This window comes from Setaria viridis, chromosome 7 (genome assembly GCF_005286985.2).
Source record: "Setaria viridis chromosome 7, Setaria_viridis_v4.0, whole genome shotgun sequence".
Taxonomy (NCBI): domain Eukaryota; kingdom Viridiplantae; phylum Streptophyta; class Magnoliopsida; order Poales; family Poaceae; genus Setaria; species Setaria viridis.
The window spans coordinates 33,095,770-33,117,161 of record NC_048269.2 but is presented as its reverse complement, the minus strand read 5'-3'; the positions used below and the strand labels follow the sequence as shown (position 1 = coordinate 33,117,161).

Genomic DNA, 21,392 nt, shown 5'->3' with positions numbered 1-21,392 from the left:
CGGGGTGGGCCGGGCCGAACCGGGTCTCAGGACGTTGAGTGACGTCACTTCACGGTCCTGGCTGAAATTGAGCTTATCTGGGCTGGGCTGAGCTGAATGGATTGGACGCTTGCGCTTACGGCATGGGCTGCAAATTGCAGCCTGCAATTCGCGCAGGAAATCGCAGAATCGAGTGGCGATTTGCTTTTTTCGCTCATCTCCACTCCACTGATCCCACTATGAACACTCAAGTTAACAAATACACATGTACTGGGGGGTCAAAACAAAAAAATACAAATAGACGTATCAACTGAAAGCAATCACATGAAAAATTATTTTCCAGTGATATGATCGTATCTGTTGACTGAATTAACACGTCAGCAGCAATTGCCTCAAGCCGATCTGTTTCCAGTTACTCCCTCTATTTCAAAATACTATTCGTTTTGACTTTTCTATATTCATAGTTTTTGCTATGCACCTAGATATATATTATATCTAGATACGTAGTAAAAGTCATATAACTAGAAAAATCAAAACGAATAGTGCTCATGGAAGGGTATGATTGTGTGCGTGTATTTGTAGGTGTGAGTGTGGTGCGTGTATGTAAGCATTTGCGTCCGGTATTGTATCGTGTGATTCCCCTCTCTACTTTTTCCTACCATTGCTCCCCTCTCTCTCTCCTCCGCTGCAAGCTGCAATTTAAGAGGAGTAAAGGAGGGACAATGTTATCAGTTCCCACTAAAAGTGTTAAACTTTAGCACAGTATCCAAACAGCTCAGAGTGCTAAACTTTAATGTCGACAAACTTGCTCAACGTCATAAAGGTCCGTGCACAGTTTACATGCACGTCCCCCCACCCCACCCTATTATTATACTTGCTCGTGTGGTAGAGAATGCTAAGAAGATGATGTTGTCACGAGTAAAATGTACCGGCGGTACATGAACTGGACAGCTAGTATTATACAGGTCCCCAAACTCCTAAAATGCACATTGAAATTCCTATACTTGCTAATTGGTTCACCTGATTATCCAGGTCCCCAAACTCCTAGTTTGATCAGTGACGTCAATGGTCCGCTGTATATGGTAGCTACAGGCTGCAGCAGTGCTTGAACAGTTTGGAACAGTTCATGTTAGTCCGACACCGAGGGCAACACGATGGTGGATCATCAGGGGAACGGAACCGAGGCCTTTCCCTTTTTTTTTAATTTCCTTCCCCGTTGTTTTCGCGAGGTTTGGATCGTCTATCAATCTCGACACCCGTGATGTCGCCGGCAAACATCGGCGGGAAACGCACGCTGGCGCGGCGGGTCTTGAATGTCCCGAGCAAGAGGAGCAAGCACGACAGCCCCGTGATCGCGCCTTCTGCCGCCGCCGCCGCATCCGCCTCCGAGGTCGATGCCGCCGCGTCGTCGTCGTCCCCCTGGGCTTCGTTGCACGAGGACCTCGTCCGCCTCGTGGAGTGGCGCGTGCTGGCCGGCGACTTCGTGGACTACGTCCGCCTCCGCGCGGCGTGCCAGCACTGGCGGTCCAGCACGGCGTGCCCTCGCGGCCGCGGCGTGCTCGACCGGCGCTTCCACCCGGGGCACTGGATGCTGCTGCCGGAGGGCTTCCGCCTGTACCCGGGCCACACGAGGCTGCGCGGGCGGGTCCGCTTCTTCAACCTCCGCACGGGCGCCTTCGCCAGCGTCGCCGTCCCGATCTTCAAGGACCACTACGCCATGGACTCGGTCGACGGGCTCCTCCTGCTGCAGCGGGACCACGACATGGCCGTCCGCCTCCTCCACCCCTTCACCGGCGACGTCGTCGAGCTCCCGTCGCTCGCCACGCTCCTGGCGCAGCTGAGAGCGCTCTTCCACCCCGTCGAGGTGGCCCTCATGAAAGAGAAAGAATGCTTGTTATGCATCCTCAGGAAAGTCTGCGCCGCCATCAGTTTGAGCCCCGACGACGACGGAGTGGTCACCGTCATGCTCGCTCTTACTAACCCCATGGCGCCGCGCGTGGCCTTTCGCTACCTCCGAGGACCAGCAGTGGACTCTCGCAAGCTGGGCAGCACGGCAACGGAGAGTGGGAATCTTGTCACTGCAAGGCAAGCTATACTTCCTCACAACTCGGTTGCATTTTCTGGTGGTCGAACCACCCCAGCATGTGGGGAAGAAAGGGAAGCCCTCATCTGAGCCATCTTCTCCGACGCCGTCGTCGTCTCCGCCGCCGCCGAAGTTGATTGCCGCCTGCCCACTGGACAAGATCCGACCCCCAGTGTTTCTGGCAGAATGTGACTCGGAGATCCTGTTGGTTGGCCGCACTGGTAAAACAAGGAAGCATATTCTGATGTACCGGCTCGCTGACATTATCCAGGGGAGGTTCGTCCCGGTGAAATCCATAGGAGGCGCATCCAACCATTGCCCCCGACTCTGTTGTTTGCCTGCATCGCTCGTTCAAGTATCTTGGTCAGTACCATCTCAGAAGTGGGACATGGTCGGTAGCTACCGATGGCCCTTTCTTGCGTGGGCCCGTACCGTCTCCATTCACCCTCATCCACCATATCTACACCTGTCGCGATCGTTACTACTGGTGAGTGTCCTAACACTGTGTTTTCCTACTGTATGTAGTGTGGTTTAATTATATGTTCCCTGGTAACATTTTGGTAACTTAGTGGTAAATGACTTGGTTTATGGCTTCATCATAGGAACAAAGGCCAAATGTACTGCCCAGGATCGAATCCCAAGTGGGGGGGCAAGTCCAGGTGGCGTTTCGGTGTGAGTCTTACAATATCTCGTTTATCTTCTTGTATGCCTTGGGCTCAGCCTAACATATTACTCTCTCATGTTCTTGATTTCCAAATCGATGATCATAGCTTTGTAGCAATTGATTTTAAACAGTAGAGAGAGGCTCTTTGTTTTCTCTCCTTATTTTTTTTTAAAAAAAAGATACTCGCTTATGCGATTTTTCTTGTTATCTTGAGTGAAAATTATTGCAGATTGAAAAGATAATTGGCCCTTTCTATTTAGACGCTACTACTCGCTAATTGCTATCACATTCTTCCTTAGTATGTTGCCTGCCATTGCATTGCTGCTTGTATAGCCAGCTTTCTTCTAAATTATTGTTCTACAGCTTTCTTCTGAACTATCGTTCTACTTATTCCTTCACTAGGGCTGAACGCTGAAGGACTGTGGATGTGGATTTCCTCTGCATCTTTCACCAGAATGAACAGAATTCAACTACGATGTCTTCATTTATGTACTGAACTTTATCTTGCTGTCATCTTGTGCAGTATTATGCTACTGTGATATACCTATGTTTGTGTCTCGGTTTCTTGAATAAACTTTTGTTCTTCCAAAAAATTAACTTCTGTTTCCTGACTTTCTGTCATCGGTTCTTACTCGCCTATGGTGCTTCTTTCACCTGAGAAAGAACATAACTATCGTCACAGAAAGATTATTATTCTCGGCTTCATTGTGTTTTATTACTGGGGTTTGTTATTACGTTAACGATGTGCGAGATGAGTACATCATGCAGGATGTGGATTGCCGTGGGTGGTGTCTGGTATTGACTTTGAAACTGAGCTTTGGCGCGTCTTTTTTTTTATTATTTTCAAGTTTCAAAAGAAAAACAAGACCAAAGTACAGAATCGAGTTGTCCGAACATAAGTTTTAACCTTTGCTTGGTGCCTACCAGGCAGCAACCTCCCAGTGAGTATGCTGGAATGTTCCGAATCTTTAGGAAAAAAAGGGGAACTGAATTTGACACTGGCAATCGATGCCCAATGTGCTACAGAGTTACAGACTAGATGAGCATGGTGACGATCGTACCTCCTTGTTCATGTATGCAATAGCTACTTGGCAGTAACTGCTAAGAGCAAATCAGACCAGCGCGTTGTCTGTGGCAGCACTGCAACCACGAAAGGAAGTGGCATGCCGCATTGTAAATGAATTGGCAATTAGGCCGGTGACAACTTCACGGATGATTTGTATGGTGTTCGTGCAGGCGAATCCGCAAAACCTGCAAGTGCCAGAGGAGGCTTTCTTTCATGTTCAGAAAACGGAACACAAGCTGCTGAATTTCTTGACTTGTTTCGGAAGATTAGAGAGGCGAAGGTTCAAGGCCCGGCAAAGAAATGGCAGCGATGAAGCGAAGGGAACCATGGAAAACAGCGTGGATGGTGCTCACCAGGAACACACGAGTTGAGCTGGAGCGTGGAGATCTGAACAGATGCTTGCAGTCTGAAAATCAGCTGTACGTGCTATATATGCAGCAAACTAGTAGCAATCACACGAAAATTCCGTTTCATACTAGACACCAGGCGTCAGTTACTGACTGAAGGGGCACACACCACACGGCTACACTACTCCACACAACACCACGTCGAGGAGCCGGCCGGCGGCTCACCCGCGTTGCTGCTGCTGCCGCCGCCTCCTCGCCGCGGCCACCGCGAGCGCGAGCAGGATCAGCGCGGGGGCGACCACCATTCCCAGCCCGAGGCCTCGGCGCCTCCCTCGCCGCGGTCGCCGCCCTCCTCTCCTGCCACGCCTCCTCCTGCCGTCCTCAGCACCTCCAGGGTCGTCCTTGTCAGAATTGCCATCCTCGCTGCCTGAAGGAGATTCTGGTGGGGTCGCTGGTTTTGGTGGCTCGACCGGCGGCTCTGGCGCCGGTTCTTCCACTGGCTCTTGGACCGGCGTCTCTTCCACTGCGGGTTCTTCCACTGGCTCTTGGACCGGCGTCTCTTCCACTGCGGGTTCTTCCACTGGCTCTTGGACCGGCGTCTCGTCTGCGGGTTCTTCCACTGGCTCTTGGACCGGCGTCTCGTCCTCTGCGGGTTCTTCCACTGGCTCTTGGACCGGCGTCTCTTCCACTGCGGGTTCTTCGGCAGGCGGCTTCGGCACCGGTTCTTCGGCAGGCGGCTCAACCTGCGCCGGCTCTTCGGCCGGCGGCTCTTGCACAGGTTCCTCGGCGGGTGGCTTTGGCTCCTCGGGTTCCAGCTCAGCGGGCGGCTCGGGCTTGGTCTCCACGTCGCACTGGATGTCCACCGGCGGGTTCGGCACGTCGGCCGGCGGCTCCGGCTCGCGGTGCGGCGGCCCGAGCACTTCGATCGGCGTCTCCACCAGCGGCTCCGGCTCCGCCTGCTCGAACACGACGTCGCACTCGATGTCCACCACGCGCGGCTCGGCCTCGACCTCGACCGGCGTCTCCACGGGCACGTCGCGATCCTCCTCCACCTCCACCGGCGTCTCCACTGGAACGTCGCGATCCTCCTCCACCTCAACAGGAGTCTCCACCGGAACGTTGCGGTCCTCCTCTACCTCCACGGACGTCTCCACCGCCACGTCCGTGACCACCGGCACCGGAGTCTCCACCGCCACATCAGTCACCACCGGCACCTCCGTAACCACCGGCACGTCGCGCGGCGGCTCCGGCTCTTCCTCCTCCGACTCGACGTCGACCCAATCCTCATGCTCCAAATCGAGGCTGGACGCCTCATCGCCGAGCTCCAGCTCCATCTCGACGTCGACATCACTGTCGCTTTCCGCGCTGGGCGACGACGACTCGCACTCGCAGCCGTCGCTCTCCACGTGGAGCCGCGCCTCCTCGTCCTCGTCCCCGCCGCCATCCGTCGGATCCGGCCACAGCTTGGGCATGATGATGACGAGCAGCCCGTCGTCCTCCTCGAAGCCGACGGTGATCCGGCCCACGTCCACGCCCGGCGGCACGTCGAACGCGCGGCGGAACCCGTCGACCACCTGCCGGTGCGCCACCCGCACCCTCGCCGCCGCCGCCTCCACCGAGAACGCATCCTTCCTCGCGCACGCGACGGCGACCTCCGTGCCGCCCGTTCCGACGCGGACCTCGACCTCATCCTTGGCGTAGCCTGCACTCGCACGCAACAACCGCCCGTTCACTCTCTTCACTGCTAGCGCACGCCGATGGAAACGGGTGGAGAGATCGATCCGTGCGTACCAGGGAGGTGGGCGAGGACGAGGAAGGCGGCGTCGGTCTCGGAGGTGGCGAAGGCGAAGTCCTCGCCGGGTGCGGGCGGGCAGGTGACTTGCACACCGAGGTCGAGGTCCATGTCCATGGCGCCCGCCTGGCCTGCAGCGGCACGAACGATCTGCCATGCGTGTGGGTGGATTCTTGTGGGTTAAACCTCTCGTGTCGTGTCCGGGGACCAAGATGTGAGCGCCGCGTCTTGAGCGTGGATGTGGGCGGCGGGCGGGGTTGCCTTTGGTAGCACGGATGCATTCCTCTCCGGGGTGGGTTTGGAAGAGATGCTTCGGCCGGCGGCGGAAAGGAGATTGAGGAGATCAGGAGAAGGCAGACTTCATCCGCACGCACATGGAAAGGGTTCATATTTGAATTGAGTCATAACAAAATACATCTGCTCATTTCTTGATTTTGATCAGGTTCAGTTCCATGCTTCAAATTGGTCATAGCGAACATGCATGGAGGCAAAAATCAACATAACAACTTATACAAAATATGAGGGTTCAAAATTAAATTCCATTCGATTATGGTATTGGATGCTCAAATAATGTTACCTATGATGTTGTGTAATGGTAAGTACTACTATAGTACTATGTTCGCAATCATATAGTCTTCCTCCAGAAGAGAGGTTGACAAATGGCCCCTCCTGCTGCAAAATGACGAGCTCTACTATGCAAGTGTGTGTAATCCAGCTCGTGCAAATTGTTTTACGTCTCAGTTAATCAAGAGCTGATATAGAATCTTGGGGTTTGGTAGACGCGTTTCTTCTCTGCGAAGATGCATAAGCGCAGAAGCTTCAAGAATGACAGAGCAAGACCGGAGAGAATATCTCTGACTGGTGCTGTGGTTCATGGAGAATCTGGAGATCAGAGGAGCAAGCTGGATGGCTAAGCTGAGACGTCCAAGGATTCCAATTTGCTTATCTTCAGTAAGCTAGCTGGACTTTCTCGTTTCTCCTGATCGTCGCCGGTCTGATTTCAGCTCGCTCCACGGCCACACAAAGGGCCTTTTTTATCTTTTGTTGCGTTGGTAGTGCTAGTCGGCCCACGGGCCACAACTTTTCTCTATTCATGCATTTCTTTCTTTCTTTCTTTCTTTCATTATTACGACTTGGCTTTTAATTTATGCATCTCATTTTCTAAAAATCCAAAAAAAAATCTGAAAACGCACACCATAATTGGTCATGGAAGGAAATTTTGTAGCATCCTTTGCATGAACAAAAAAGGTTGAAAGTTACATACTTAAAAAAGCAAATGCGCACTCCCCTCTGCGTGCTTTCGCATAGCAGCGACGCACCGATCAAGCAATGTTCAACAAATCATAGCCGATGCAGAGCAGAGCCTCGGCAGAGGACGCGTTGCCAGTCGACAGGAATATGCCACAGGTCAGGGGCTCCAGCCGGCAGTTGTGCGAGGTCGAGTTTGCGCGGCAGCACTCGATGGAGAGTGGAGATGATTTTCGGTGGGTGGGAGTAATCCGCCTTAACTTTCTGGTCCTAATGCAAATGCTACGTTTTGTGACATGTCACAAGGAATCAGGTTGAGTATATTTACATGAACACACAGCACGCCAAGACGCCAGCAACGACTGACAGAGCACGTAACGCACACAGCGCATGCTGGACGAGCCGCCTGCCTCACTGCGCCTGCCGCCGGCTCCTGGCGGCGGCCACGAGCAGGATCACCACAGGGACAGCCACCATGCCCAGCGGGAAGCCGTGGCGCCTCCCTCGCCGAGGTGGCCGCCGCCGCGCTCTCCGGTCACGCCTCCTCCTGGCACCGTCGCCCGTGTTCCAGTCGTCTCCGGTGCCACCCGATGACCCACCGTCAGATTCGTAGTGTGGAGGATCCTCTTGTGCGAGTGCGAGTGCGACTGTCGGTGTCGGAGCAGGCGGCGGCGGCGGTGCCGGCGGAGCGACCTGCGGGGGCGCTGGTTCTGGAACTGATGGCTCAACCGGTGGCGTCTCTTGCACCGGTTCTTGGCTGGGTGGTTCTTCAGCTGGCGGCTCAACCGGTGGCGTCTCTTGCACTCGTTCTTCGGCGGGTAGTTCTTGCACAGGTTCGTCAGCTGGTGGATCAACCTGTGGCGGCTCTTGCACGTGATCAATCACCGGCGGGTTCGGCTCTTCGTGTTCTTGCGTGATGGCCGCCGGAGCCGCCTCGACCGGCGGGTCATGGCGCTGGGGCACCAACTCCATGTCGCACACACAGAGAATCGCTGTCGACATCATGTCTTGTGTTCACTATATAGGTAGCTAGCTGCTTGCCTTTGTCTGCACGGATGTGCATTTGTCTCCGCGGTGGGTTTGCAAGAGATGCTCCTATGATTCTATGAATAAGTATCATAGACAGTGGGGCTCGTTACATATACATTACATGGCACCCAAGAAAAATTGTGTAATGCTTCCTTTAGATAATATAAGTTCGGATTCGTGTATACTGCTCAAAGTTTTGCAGTTCAACTACATGTATCCTTCTAGTTCAAATTTCGCTACTAAGTTTATCCGAACCAACTAGTATACAAGGTTTAGCCTAACGCTTTTTAATTTAAAAAATCGGAGGGGGACAGTAGAACCGGCATGCTGAAAATCAGACAAAAAAACCAAATCAAGTTTTCCAAAAAAGGGGAATTTTGACTGAACAATTATTTTTACTGATATGCATCTTTAATGTGGGCAACCGATAAAACCATAAGTCCATAACATGTAAAGATGTATATCAGTAAAATTTGTAAACACTGGCACGTGTGTCATTTCAAATTGCAATGGAAAACATAACATGAAACTCTAAAGACACACAATTACCAAGAGGAAAACAATAGAAAACTTAAGAAACAAAAATGAATGGAAAGGTACCAAGAGGTTAGCATGAAAGCTATTTATAATTGATGCCTCGTGTATCTAATTTTGGTGCCTAAAGTAAACTCAACTTATAATTTTTGAACATTTACAAAGACCGTAACAGAAGGCAGGTTTTGCTTGCCTGCTAGGAAAATAGATCGGTTTCTAGGTCACATAGTGTTTTAGTGAGACATCAACCTATGTAAACATGCAATGTGTGTTCTTGAAAACAAATATGTAAAAAATCCTCAAACTTCTTCTACTCAACCTGTTACATTTATCCGGTATGATTGTGATATATCTGACGGACATAATTAACCAAATAGATGAACATGACAGGTCACGAGAAAATAGTCAAATATGTTTGAGGAATAGAATATATCATATGAAGTTTTATGCCGCGACTTGGGGACTTTCTCATTTGTCACGGCTTGGCAGCAAAACAACAAATCTTTTGCAGGCGGCAGTTGAACGGACAAAAGGAACTAGCAAACATCTTTGCAGGCTACTCTGAATATTCAGAAACTGCCATAGCAAACAGAGTACCGAGACATCTCAATAGGCAGATCAGAAGAGACATCATGCAGGCGTAACCGCACTATATACTGCTACCTCCGTCGTTAAATATATGACGTTTAGTACAAATTAGTTAGCTTTTTTAATGGGACGGCAAAAGTTTTGCTGTAATTTTTATTAGGCCTGTACAACAGCCACTACTCCATCTACTACCCTCCGAACAACTGGCTACGGAGAAAAACAAACAAGCAAACTATACAACTGAAAACCTTGGAAAGAAAGCAAAAAACTACGCTACAACTTTGGCGGTGCCACCGATCTCTCTACAACTTGGAAAAGTTGGACATCTTCCTTGATTAGAAATGCCACTTCTAGAGGTTGTTTGGCAACTTATTGGAATGTTCGTCGGTTGTGCTCTTTCCAAATGTTCCACCAAAAGTATAGAATGAGACCATCAAAGAATGATTTTTTGCCCTTCTCAACTTGACACCGGCCTTCTTCCATCAGCTGTATATTGAGTTTGACGAGGTATTGGACAGCAGCCTCCGGAGATCGAACCAGCGAGATGCTCGACTACCAATTTGTTGATCCTTGTGTAGCAATGCCGAATTGCTGGGCATCTTCTCTAATTAAGTATGCTACCTCTTCAGTTGATTTGAATTCATGATTAAAAGTTCTCCTATTTCTTTCCTTCCATATGTTGCACCAAAAATAAATGATGAGACCATCAAAGGCCGGTCACGATTGCTTATCCACTTTTGCTCTGCATTTCTTCCACCATCCATTTTCCGAGGGGGTTGACTCACTCGCTGGTAGGCCTTGCAGGCTGTACCACGTTGTGAGCTGGGACCAAACTGTCTTAGTGTACGGGCAATTTTTGCAAAGGTGTATTGGTGTTTTGGCTTCGGAGTTACATAACTTGCATTGGGGGTTATGCGGCCAGCCTCTTTTTGCCGGATTGTTAGCTGTGAGAATCTTCTTGCGTAGCAGGATCCATGCGAAGAATTGACGCCTGGGTTCGGTCTTTACCTTCCATATTGGGCATATGTTTCGTGTCTTTGTCCTGCCTTGAAATCACTCTTTGTTGTGTATTCTCCTGTTTGTGTCCATCTCCATGTGATTTGGTCATCAGCCTCCGGGTCACGTTCCAGTAACTAGATTTCCTCCCATAAATTAACATATTCACGAATTCTTCGATTGCTAGCGGGCAAACCTACACGATCCAGAAATTGTTTCGTAATGCTTGTTCTACGGTGAAATTTTTTCTTCTTGATTTAATGAAAAACGATGGAGCCAAATTTTTTGGTGCTCTCCCATCGAGCCAGCTAGAATGCCAGAAATTCATCCTAGCTCCTTTGCCCACCTTGAGTATCGTTGACGCATGGAATAGATCTTTATCCATCTTGTCGCAGGGTCTCTAGTCCCGCCCATAGTTTATCGTTGTTTCTCCACTGGAACCAATACCATCTCATTCTGAGTGCCCTCGCCAGTCTTTCTAGGTCTAGTATCCCGAGCCCTCCAAGGTCTTTAGGTGTACATACTGTCGGCCAATTGATTAGACAATGTCCTCCGTTCACTTTCTTTGGTTCCTCTCCTTTCCATCGGAAGCTTCTTCTTAGTCGATCTATTTGCTTGATGAGCCACTTGTGGGTAGGAAAAACTGTCAGGTGGTAAATTGGTTGAGATGTGAAGATACTTTTAACTAATGTTTCACAGCTTGCTGATGTAGCAGCTTTCCTTTCCATCCTGACAGTCTAGCTTCGACCTTGACAATGAGGGGCTGGATATCCATTTTCCTGAGTTTACATGTGTGCAACGGGAGACCTAAATATTTCCCAGGGAAAGCCGCTACTTTGCCCAAGAAATCCACCAAAGCCTCTGAGATTAATTCGTCAGTGCAATGAATGGGGAAGATTTCAGTTTTGCTCAAGTTAACTTTTAGGCACGAACAATTTCCAAAGGTTTTTATAACAGGTGGTGGATGTGATACACTTCTTCTTGGTCCGGGTTGGCAAAAAGTGCCGCGTCGTCTGCGTAGAGGGAGCATCTAAGCTTGGCTACCCTTGGAAGGACTGGATGTATGATGTTTGTATTTTCTGCGAGTTCTATTATCCTATGGAGTGGATCTATGGCCAGGATGAACATCATCGGGGAAAGTGGGTCTCCTTGTCGCACTCCCCGTGCATGTCGGAATTTTTTCCCTGGAATACCATTGAGGAGCACTCTAGAGGTTGAGGTGGCAAGTAGTATCGAGACCTAATCTCACCATGTTTGTCCAAAACCCAGTGCCTCCATTACTTGAAGGAGAAAGACCCAACTCAATGAATCAAAAGCTTTTAAGATATCCAATTTTATGAAAAAATGCCGGCCTTTTAGCCTTGTGCAAGGCTTTGATCACACTTTATATGTAGGTGAAATTATTGTGTATGCATCTTTTTTTGGTGAAGGCATTCTAGAATCGGAGACAAGCTCATTGAGCCTCGGAGCCAGTTAGTCCGCTAGCAGTTTAGTTATGATTTTGGCGAGGCTGTTGATAAGGCTAATTGGCCAAAAATCAGATAGGTTGGTGGCATCCTCTTTTTTAGGCAATAGCACAATGTTGGCTTCATTGATGAGGTCTAAGCATCTTGTTCTCAGGGAGTGGAAGGCCTGGAGTGCTACAACTAGGTCCGCGCCTATGATGGGCTAGCATTTCTTATAGAAAAGGCTGATAAATCTATTTGGCCCTAGCGATTTCTCTGTCAGCAAGTGCTTGATCACATTTTTGATCTCGTCCTCTTCAAAAGGATCTTCAAGTTCGCTTAGATTATGTGGTTGGTACTCCAAATTGGTCCAGTTTAGACTCAACGTTCGTTCTTGTACTTCCCCAAGTAGACTCGTGAAGTGTTCATACACTGCTTCTTCCTTTTGCTGATGATTAGTAGTTAGGCCCATATTGGTATTTAGGATGGGGATGTGTAATTTTCTCTTCCTGTTATTTGCGTGTAACATGAACAATCTAGTGCATGCATCTCCTTTTCTTATCCATGTCAGTTTAGAGTGTTGCCGTGCCCTGGCTCTTTGGATGGCCGCCAGTCCATCTAATTTGGCCTTTAGATATCTACGGAATTCAAGCTCCGCTGGTGTCAATTGTCTTTTTTCCTGCGCGGCGTTGAGGAGAAGGAGGGCTTCCTTTGCTATAGCTAGTCATAATGCGAGACTTCCCAGGTTTTGCCTTTTCCATAGTTTGAGTGCTTTTGATGTCCTGATGAGCTTAACATGCATTCACAGAATGGCATCCTGCATGTTGACCAGTTGATTCCAAACCTCCTGAATTATTTCCATGAATCCTGGCATAGACACCCAATATGATTCAAATCCGAAACCAGTGTAGTGTTGCCGTGCCACATCCCCTGTTAGGAATAATGGGCAATGATCCGAGCCCATGGTCAGTAGAGCTTGCAAGTCGAAGTTTGGGAAGAGGGTATGCCATTCTGGTGTTTCGAAGAATCGGTCGATTCTTGTAAATGTCGGAGAATCTTGTTTGTTGCTCCACGTGAATCTTCTGCCCCGTAGGTCTAATTCCATGAGCTGATTTATATCGAGCACTTGCTTGAATCTACTCATTAGTCCTCTATTTAGTATTACCATTGTTTTTTTCTTCGACCTTGTATATCAGGTTGAAATCTTCTACTATTAGCCAACGTTCAAGGACTTGATCTTTTAGATTCTTTAATTCATCTAGGAAGCTCAATTTTTCCTGGTCACTCTATAGTCCGTAGACCCCCGTGACCTTCCAGGACGTATTGTCTGCTCTCATGGTAATGGTCGCGGATAGCGTGTATGTCGTAGTGAGGGTGTCATGGAGACAGAAGTGCCTATCGGCTGCTGCTAGGATGATACCGCCCCTTGTGTCGTTGGTTGGTAGAGCGAACAAATTTTTGGCAAAATCCTATCCCAACGACTCAGTGATAAGGCGTGTTGTCCAGTGTGCTATTTTAGTTTCTTGAATACAAACGATTGTTGCCCCTGATGAGATGATCATATTTCACACGCTCGCTCTCCGTGCGGCCGCGTTTAACCCTCTGATATTCCAGCATAACACATTACAATCTTTTTGTGACATAGGAACAATGGTTACCAACTAGCACAACTTGACCCGCTGAAGGGTTTGGGCCGATGGGGCTGGGCGCAAAGGCTAGATACAAAGCCAAGCACCAACAAATCGCCGACGCGGGGAACTTGGCGAGCTTCGTGGACGTTGATGCTGGGTCGATCGTGGCCCAACCACCGCTGAAGCCGTGGGGCCTAATTGCTGGCCCGATTAATATTACAGACCAAGGAAAGTTCTGAAGTTTCAACTTAAACATTTTGACAAAAGATGACGACTAAGGATGTACCTGACCGTCCATCTGAGAGGCCGTCAAGTATTCATGCCTCCATTGCCTCCACAGGCGCCGGCGTAACCTTGCCTTTCCTCTTGCTCCTGGGCTTGTTTCCTTGCTCCACCAGAGTTTGAATCGCAACCATCTTCATGCTTGTCAAAGGCTTCTGGAGATGCTGCACAAGTTTATCAAAGTCAGGTTTATCATGATCAGACGTTTTTGGTGATAATTCCCCCAGTTTGCTAATAAGGATGCTTTGTGCGAGCTGAATGCTATCTTTTCCGGGGTGTAACTTAGCTTTATCAGCTAGATGTGAGCTTTTTTTGTGGCTAGGAGTCGGGTTATTTCCTTGGCTTTCTTGCTGGATGAGGTTAACTCTCGGTGGTGTGTTTAAAATGAGAGCAACCGGTACATGTGAAATGAAGTTGAGAAAGCTAGTCATGTCATCAACATGACCTCTATCCCCATCAGCTAGCACAGTTTCAGAGTTAATTAGTCTATTTGTGGAGGTGGAGGCATCTTCTCTGCTAGGTTCCTGGGTTTGCACCATTTCAGCAACATCCACTTCTAATGTGTTAGCAGCAGCCGTTTCAAGAGTTTCAACAGTAGTAGCTTCAGGTGGATCACGTGCAATGGCAGTGTTGGGTGTTTGATTTGTGTTTAAAACTGAGTTCATCGTGTTTAGATTTGATGCTTCGGTAGGTTCTTGGATTGTAGGAGGCAGTTGTGTAGGAGGCTCTAGTGTTTGTGCTGGCTTAAGTCTGGGATTGTTGTTCACCTCAAACAGCTTGTTGGGGCGGAGACGTGTGCTGCTGTCAGTGTTGTCGCAGCCCAATGGGGAGGAGACCGGCGTCCAACCTGGCGCCTCCAGCATGTCCGGGATGCGCCGCTCCTTGGATGGGAACCCTGCATAGTAGTGGGTGATGAGCATTTCTTCTCTCATTGGGTCAATCCTTTCCATCCTTTCCTCTAATCTGTCCCGGGAGATGAAGGCATCATTGGCGACACACACCACGCTGGAAGTTGTCGTCGTAGTCGTCTTTGTCGCGGCGTGGCCGGTAGTCTCGGCCGGTGCAGTCGTCATGGCCCTGGCCATTGCGCCGCTCGCTGAGGGAGTCAGGTGCCTCGTAGTTCCAGAGGAACTCTTGGTGTGGCTTCCTATAGTGTCCGCCGCCTCCACCCATCCCGTGAAGGAAGGAGAGGTCCTCCACCACATCCAGATGGATGTGCAGCTTGTAGTCGTAGGCCTCCTTGAAGCTTCTTGGTGGATCAAGGTGCATCTCGACGAGGTTGCAGGGGCTGTCAATGGGTTACTGCTCCTTGTTAGGATCAGTAACGGTCAGCAAAACCTTCTTGGGTATCTTACTTGGGTTGGATGACCATGCCCACAGGTCATAAGTCCATGTGCGTTCTTGGCGGCACGATTGTTCCTCAACGAAGTGGATGGCGCAGTGTTGGTCGATGACTTGGGCCGCCACTGCCTCAGACCAGGCATGGACCGACGTTCTGGCTCTCGGACCATGGCTCGAAGTTGAACACCCTTCCTCTGTTGCGGATGTTGTAGTGATGAAGGACGCGGTTGTAGGCTCTGCAGTCGGAGAAGAACACCAGGTACTGTTCGGGGAAGTGCTTGACGACGCGCACCTCATGGCAGTTGATGTGGAGTTGCTCTTCAAGGGCCTCGATGACGTGGTGTGGTCCTGTGTCGTGGTTGTTGCCGTTGAGCCAACAGACCGCCAACCTGCCCACCAGCAACTCCCTCTTGCGCTTGATTGGTCCGATCGCCGTGACCGCGCAGAAGGCGTGGTTTGGGTGGGCACATGGGTCTCCCGGGTACGTCGCCATGGGAGTGGCCTCCCCCTTTGCTTCTTGGAGGTAGGAGCGGTCAGCCGTGCGAGTGGCCTGGCCGGCTTAGGTTGAGCGAGGAGGTGTGTGGCTGTGCTGCTGTTGCTCAGGTGGAGATTGCTTATATTGATCTCGCCGGGATGGACTGGAGAGGGCCTTGTGCCCTGGCTTCAAACATCTCTAGCATTTAGTTTGGTGGTTGCATCTTGCTACTCTGTGTTGTGTGGAATAGCAATTAAGGCACTTGCCCCTGACGTGCTCCCTGTACTTCTTCTTCCTTTGTTCTTCGTGGTCCGGTTGGTGGAGCGTTGAATCTTCTCTTGAATGCATTCCAATCTTTTGCCAACAGTAAGGTGGTTTGACTATCTGGAAGCCATGCTCATCCATCTGTGTATCGACTGCCAGCGCTGCTCTGTCCTCCTAGGCGGCTCCTGATGCCAAGGTTGCTTGGATCGTTCTTGGTAAGCGAGAGATTGCCTGCAATGTTAATCTGACACTCTTGAGCATTCACCACGCTGGAACTTCCAATTTCTTGTGGGAGTACTCCTCTCTCTCGCTGTTAGATGCTGTCGCGGCCTTGATTCAGCTACCTGCTCTTTTCCCTTCTCTGAGCTGATGGGCTGCCTCATCTCTCTCCCCATAACTCGTGTACCTCGGGGGGCATGCGCCGTGGTGACATCCACCGGTGGATTCTTTGACACCCTCCCGTAGGCTCACTTTGTTTCAGGGGATGCTATTGAGCCGTTGGAAAAGATCCGCCACCAGGGGGTCTGCATCCAGGCCATCGAGTCCCGCCCCTAGCCACATCAAAATGAAGTCAGCCTGTAGACGCAGATCTTGGGCAAGATCCGGAAGGATGCTGTCCTCTGGCCGTGCTTGATGATCTTGGGAAGGAGCATCGTCGTCTTGATGGTGGTCCGCCGCTGGTGCCAGCTCTTGTACGACGTTACCATTGACTGATCCCTGTTACCTTGCTTCTCTTGGCGTGGCTCGATCTCATCCCTCCTCGGTTCTTCCGCTTCATGGGTTGGATGGATTTGTAGATCGTCGTCAGGCGCGTCCGGATCTGTGATAGATTTGGTGAGGCTGTTCGCTGGGGTGACGGATCTGGGCAGGGATTGGGTTTCTGGTGGGTGGTCGCCATGGGAGTCTCCTCTCGTGGTGGGGGGAGGGGGTGGGAGCATGTAGAAGGACAAGCTCAAGCTAGTATGAGCTTGTTAGTTCAAAAATAAACTAATTTGTTTGTCCTAAATGTTATATATTTAAGAACGGAGGAGTATTAGGTAAAGGATTCATAAAAAAGGATATTATCATTAGTTTGTTAACTGTTAGTTTAATCAGAAGAGACGTCATGCATATGCAGTTATATATGCATCATGTTAACTTAATACTAAGCTCCCAAGCCGGCTACATATAGGAAATATCAGAAGACACCTATTCAGGCTAACCAACAGAGCATCTTATATATGCAGCACATGCTGCACACCCAAAGAAGCAATTGACAGGAGCAAATGGCCAGTTGCTTCTTGCCATGGCTTTTGCTGGCGTTCATCGTCTTCACCTCGTCGTGCTGCGGCCTTAGCTCCGCCGGTGCCGCCGCTGACCCGACCCTTGGTTTCACCGCCGTCGAGCTCACGGAGGACAAGTTCAAGCTGCACAAGCCGTACGACCTGCCGCCGGAGCAGCGGTACGAGTTCGGCAACGGCGTGCGGCGGATGTGGGTGTACTGCACCGACAAGCCCTTCAGCCCCGGCAGCCCCACCAAGCCGCGCTCCGAGATTCTCCTAAACGTAGCCACCAAGATTATCAACTAATCTTGCCCATCAATCAACGCTAATTACATTGTGATTTGCTTCTAAACCTGTTTGATAACCAATCGCGTGAGCTGTTAATCATCTTTTTTTCCTCGTACGTGCAGGCGACGTACACAACCGGGGTGTGGCAGTTCGAGGGCTACGGCTACGTGCCAGCGGGCACGTCGGGGGTGTCGGTGATGCAGGTGTTCGGCGCGTCGGGGCGCAACACGACGCTGATGCTGCACGTCTACGGCGGCCGGCTCATGTATTACAACGACGAGACGCGGGTCGTCGACGGCGACATCTACGACCGGTGGTTCCGGCTAAACGTCGTCCATGACGTGGACGCCGGGATGCTCACCGTGTTCGTCGATGGCGAGGAGAGGCTCGCCGTCGAGGGACACGGTGGGTACCGGCACTACTTCAAGTTCGGGGTGTACACGCAGACGGACCCCTCGCACTACATGGAGTCGCGGTGGAGGGATGTCAAGGTATACGCCAAATTTTGAAGAGATCAGTGAAGCTGAAGGAATTTTGGGGTTTTGTGTGTAGTTTTGCATGGATTTATCTGATTGAAACTGCAATACTACATTTGGTTGTCAAGTGATTAAACCAATGGAGGAAGAGCAAGTTTTGAATGTCATGAGGCAATAATACATGGATACACATTACAGAAGTAATCTAGCTGCCCTGACTCCTTTGAAATGCAATAAGTACATTACTTAGTAGTACATCACCGCCTGTTGGATCAAATTAACATTTTTAACCAAGAAAAGAAAAGAAGACCAAACAAAAAAAACAATACATTGCTCAAAATAGAGAGAGAATTGATTAGCTGGAACGAGCGAGCGCCATGGATAGATGCTGTCAATCAAAGCTATAGGATTATTATTGTCATGTCCTCCTCCTGACCATGGACGTGGCGTTGCCGTCGAAGAGCTCGTCGATGATGGTCTCCACGTCCTCGGCGCTGAGTTTGACGTACTTCTCCGTCTGCCTGCCGGCGCTGAAGTGCTGCGAGAAGCGTCCGAGGAATGAGCGGTACGCCGGCACGACGACGGCGGCGATGGAGACGCGCAGCTCCGACTGCAGCTGCTCGTCGCTGACCACCCACGCCCCCTGCGTCCGCTGGATCTCGTCCATGGCGGCGTTGAACTGCTTGAACCTCTCCTTGAGCACCGGCTTCTGCACGTGGCCCTTGACGGTGAGCACGCCGTCGTCGCGGAGCAGGCCCAGTACGCGGCTCCACGTCTCCCGCTGGTAGTTCTTGTGGTACTGCCGCAGGTTCGTCGACTGCTTCCGCGCCCACGCCTCGCCAAGCATGGCGTTGATCTCCGACGAGCCTCGGATCTTCTGCAGCATGTACCGCCCGTTGTTCATCAGGAAGATGTTGCTCAGCGACGGGTCCTTGTACAGCCGCGACTTGGCCTCCAGGTTGCCGTGCAGCAGCTCCATCACCTCCATCAGCTGCGACGCGAACGGGTTGTCGCCGCCGCCGCCGCCGCCGTCCCGGAACACCTGCTCCAGCGTGCTGTTGTAGTCGCACGCGTACTTGAGGTAGTTCATCACGTACCGGGTCAGCGGGTGCACGGCGCCGCCCGGGACCGGCTGCTTGCCGGCGTCGGCGCGGATCGAGCCCTGCAGCTCGCGGAAGATGGCGGCGGCCGACTCGCTCAGGCGGGACCGCACGGAGGCGATCTCGGACTTGAGCTCCGTCAGGGCGGAGTTGTTGGTGGGCTCGTCGGCGGCGAGGAAGGCCTCGACGACCGGGGACGCGTCGCGGACGGCCTCGTACATGTCCAGCACCTTGGATAGCTTCTCGGCGGCGCGCTTGGTCATGGCCACGGCCTCCGTGAAGCTCAGCATGTGCAGCATCACGCAGCGCGCCAGGTCGGCGAAGATGCCGCGCCCTGCGGCGGCGTGCCGGCCGGCGAACACGCGGGTGCACAGGTCGTGCTCCGTCGAGAGGCCGACGTTGATGGCGTGCCGGAACGCCTTGGTCCACGTCACGATCTCCGCCTCCAGCGCCTCCCACGTCATCTTTACAACGTCGTCGATGTTGGACTTCTCGTACCCGAGCCCCTGCAGCGCCGCGTCGAACGCGTTCCGCCGCGCCACCAGGAACATCTGCATGCACTCCGTCGAGTACCCGGCGGTGATCATGGCGTCGGCCATGGCCCGGAGTCGCTCAACGGTCTCCGGTGGGTAAGGGGGCGCGGCCTCCTTCCCGGGGCCGGCGCTGGCGTCCGACGGCGGCGGCCGGAGGACGCACCGGTCGGGCTCGTGGGCGCCCTGCTCGTTCGCTGCCTTGGGGACGCGCGGGTCTTCGAGCAGCGCGTGGAACTCGTCCTCGAGGAACGCCATGGCCCGGTGGAGCACGCCGGTGACCCGGTGCACGGCGGCGGTGTGCTTGCTGCCGCCGCCCTCCGGGCTCTTGCCGAGCGCGGACGCGAGCGCCGCGATGCGCGTGATCGGGGCGAGCAGCGGCGACGGCTCGCCGCTGGCCTCCGCCGCCCACTTGTCCTCGGCGCCCTCCGACCGCGCGATAACCAGCTCGACGGCGGACGCGAACTTCTCCAGCGTCGCCTCCGAGACGGTCACCGGCGCGTCCCCGTCCTGCCCCGAGATGAACGCGTCAATCTCCGCCGACAGCGCGGCAAGATCCGGTTCCCCACCCGCGGAACCCGCACCGTCGCCGCCGTTTTCCCCATGGCCGGCGGTGCCTTCGCCGTCCTCTTGCTCGTCCTCCTCCTTGATGGCCTGCTCCCTGGTGCCGCCGTGGTGCACGTCCCTCTTGTCGCGGAGGGCGCCGAGGGAGAAGTTGCGGTCGACCTCCCGGGTCCGGCCGCCGTCGTCGCGGGTGGTGGCCTGCGAGAAGCTGCTGCACTTGTAGGGCGCCTGGCTCCGGCTGTCCATCTCCGGTGGGTGGCCGGCCAGGTGGAAGGGGAGGGGAATGGGCAATGGCGAGGTCAGTGGTGGTTTGTTCGCACGGATGGCTGAGGAGAGGAGGCGGTGAGGTGGTGGCAGGAGAGAGAAAGCCGAGCGGCGCGGGAGTTGAGGCGCGCCACGCTTGGAAGGGCCTCTATGCTACCCCGTTTTAGGTGGGCGGCAACGAGAGGTGCCGAGGTATCCGTGCTCCATCAGAATGTGGGGAGTTTCCTCGAGTAGATATAAATCTAAATACTTCCTCCATCCATTCCAAATTCTAAATTCCAGATCGTTTTAGCTTTTTTGTTTCATAGATATTATTATGCATATACCTTGTGTATGTCCAAGTTCATAATAACATCTATGAACTTAATCTAAAAAAGTCAAAACGACCTATAATTTAGAACGGAGAAAGTAGAATTTATAAAGTCAATTAGATAGATTTAGGTGAAATTTGAGGTAGCTGCTCACATTTCTATTTTGTTGCCGTTGCATGCTTGGAATAATCGAAATGGAACTTTCCATGGAATTAGCCTAATAGTCAATCGCTCGAAACCGATAATGATTTCATTCAACCAAATAGAAAATGTGGATAAAATTTGATGCCATGCATTCATCTTCTACCTCCAAATGCTAACAAAATCTAATATTTATTAGGATCACTGTAATACGTCCCATATGACGGTCCGTCCACCGTATGCGTGCAGTTTGCATGGATCGTGCTCCTCCCTCGTGGCTATCATCGTACCTGGTGGCGGAGCTGGAAACTCAAATTTTACCTTATTAGGAGACCAACGGTGTTAATTTTTTTAGTGCGACTTTGCTTCTTTTTTTTTTATGTGTGTGGATGGGGGGTGGCCCCCTATGCCCCCTGGCTACGCCACTTATCACCATTGGGCTGGATGTCATCCTCTAAGGTTCGTAGTATACAACAATTTAGTTTATGATTTTTGATCGCCCAATATGCATGTTTCTTCCATTTTCTTACTTCATCAGCGCACTGCCCATCCAACGGCCCTCGGTATCTTCCCCCATCACCCCAAGTGGCCAATACTGCCATAAAAAATCATAGCTTTCTCTAACTCGGGCAAATTCATCCTTTCCCTAAACTAACACTGTCCAGAACCATAGCTATCGTCACCACGCTTTT

At 51.6% G+C, this 21,392-nt stretch overlaps 4 protein-coding genes across 4 annotated transcripts; 2 read left to right on the top strand and 2 right to left on the bottom strand.

Moving 5' to 3' along the window:
- The first annotated feature begins 1,240 nt into the window (after positions 1 to 1,240).
- Positions 1,241 to 2,507, top strand: LOC117864916 (uncharacterized). Its single transcript, XM_072295368.1, has one exon. The coding sequence runs from the start codon at positions 1,241 to 1,243 to the stop codon at positions 2,150 to 2,152; it is 912 nt and encodes a 303-aa protein (XP_072151469.1). The 3' UTR covers positions 2,153 to 2,507.
- Positions 2,508 to 4,191: 1,684 nt separating this feature from the next.
- On the bottom strand, positions 4,192 to 6,333 carry LOC117863232 (uncharacterized). The gene is made up of 2 exons (XM_034746851.2): positions 5,931 to 6,333; positions 4,192 to 5,841 (listed from the first exon to the last, which is right to left on the bottom strand). Exons 1-2 carry the CDS (start codon positions 6,046 to 6,048, stop codon positions 4,361 to 4,363), a joined length of 1,599 nt encoding a protein of 532 aa, XP_034602742.1. The 5' UTR covers positions 6,049 to 6,333; the 3' UTR covers positions 4,192 to 4,360.
- Positions 6,334 to 17,029: 10,696 nt separating this feature from the next.
- Positions 17,030 to 17,910, top strand: LOC117864914 (citrate-binding protein). The gene is made up of 2 exons (XM_072295367.1): positions 17,030 to 17,308; positions 17,437 to 17,910. Exons 1-2 carry the CDS (start codon positions 17,030 to 17,032, stop codon positions 17,821 to 17,823), a joined length of 666 nt encoding a protein of 221 aa, XP_072151468.1. The 3' UTR covers positions 17,824 to 17,910.
- An 11-nt stretch (positions 17,911 to 17,921) lies between these two features.
- On the bottom strand, positions 17,922 to 20,446 carry LOC117863322 (exocyst complex component EXO70C1). Its single transcript, XM_034746978.2, has one exon. The coding sequence runs from the start codon at positions 20,228 to 20,230 to the stop codon at positions 18,209 to 18,211; it is 2,022 nt and encodes a 673-aa protein (XP_034602869.1). The 5' UTR covers positions 20,231 to 20,446; the 3' UTR covers positions 17,922 to 18,208.
- Between the last annotated feature and the right edge of the window lie 946 nt (positions 20,447 to 21,392).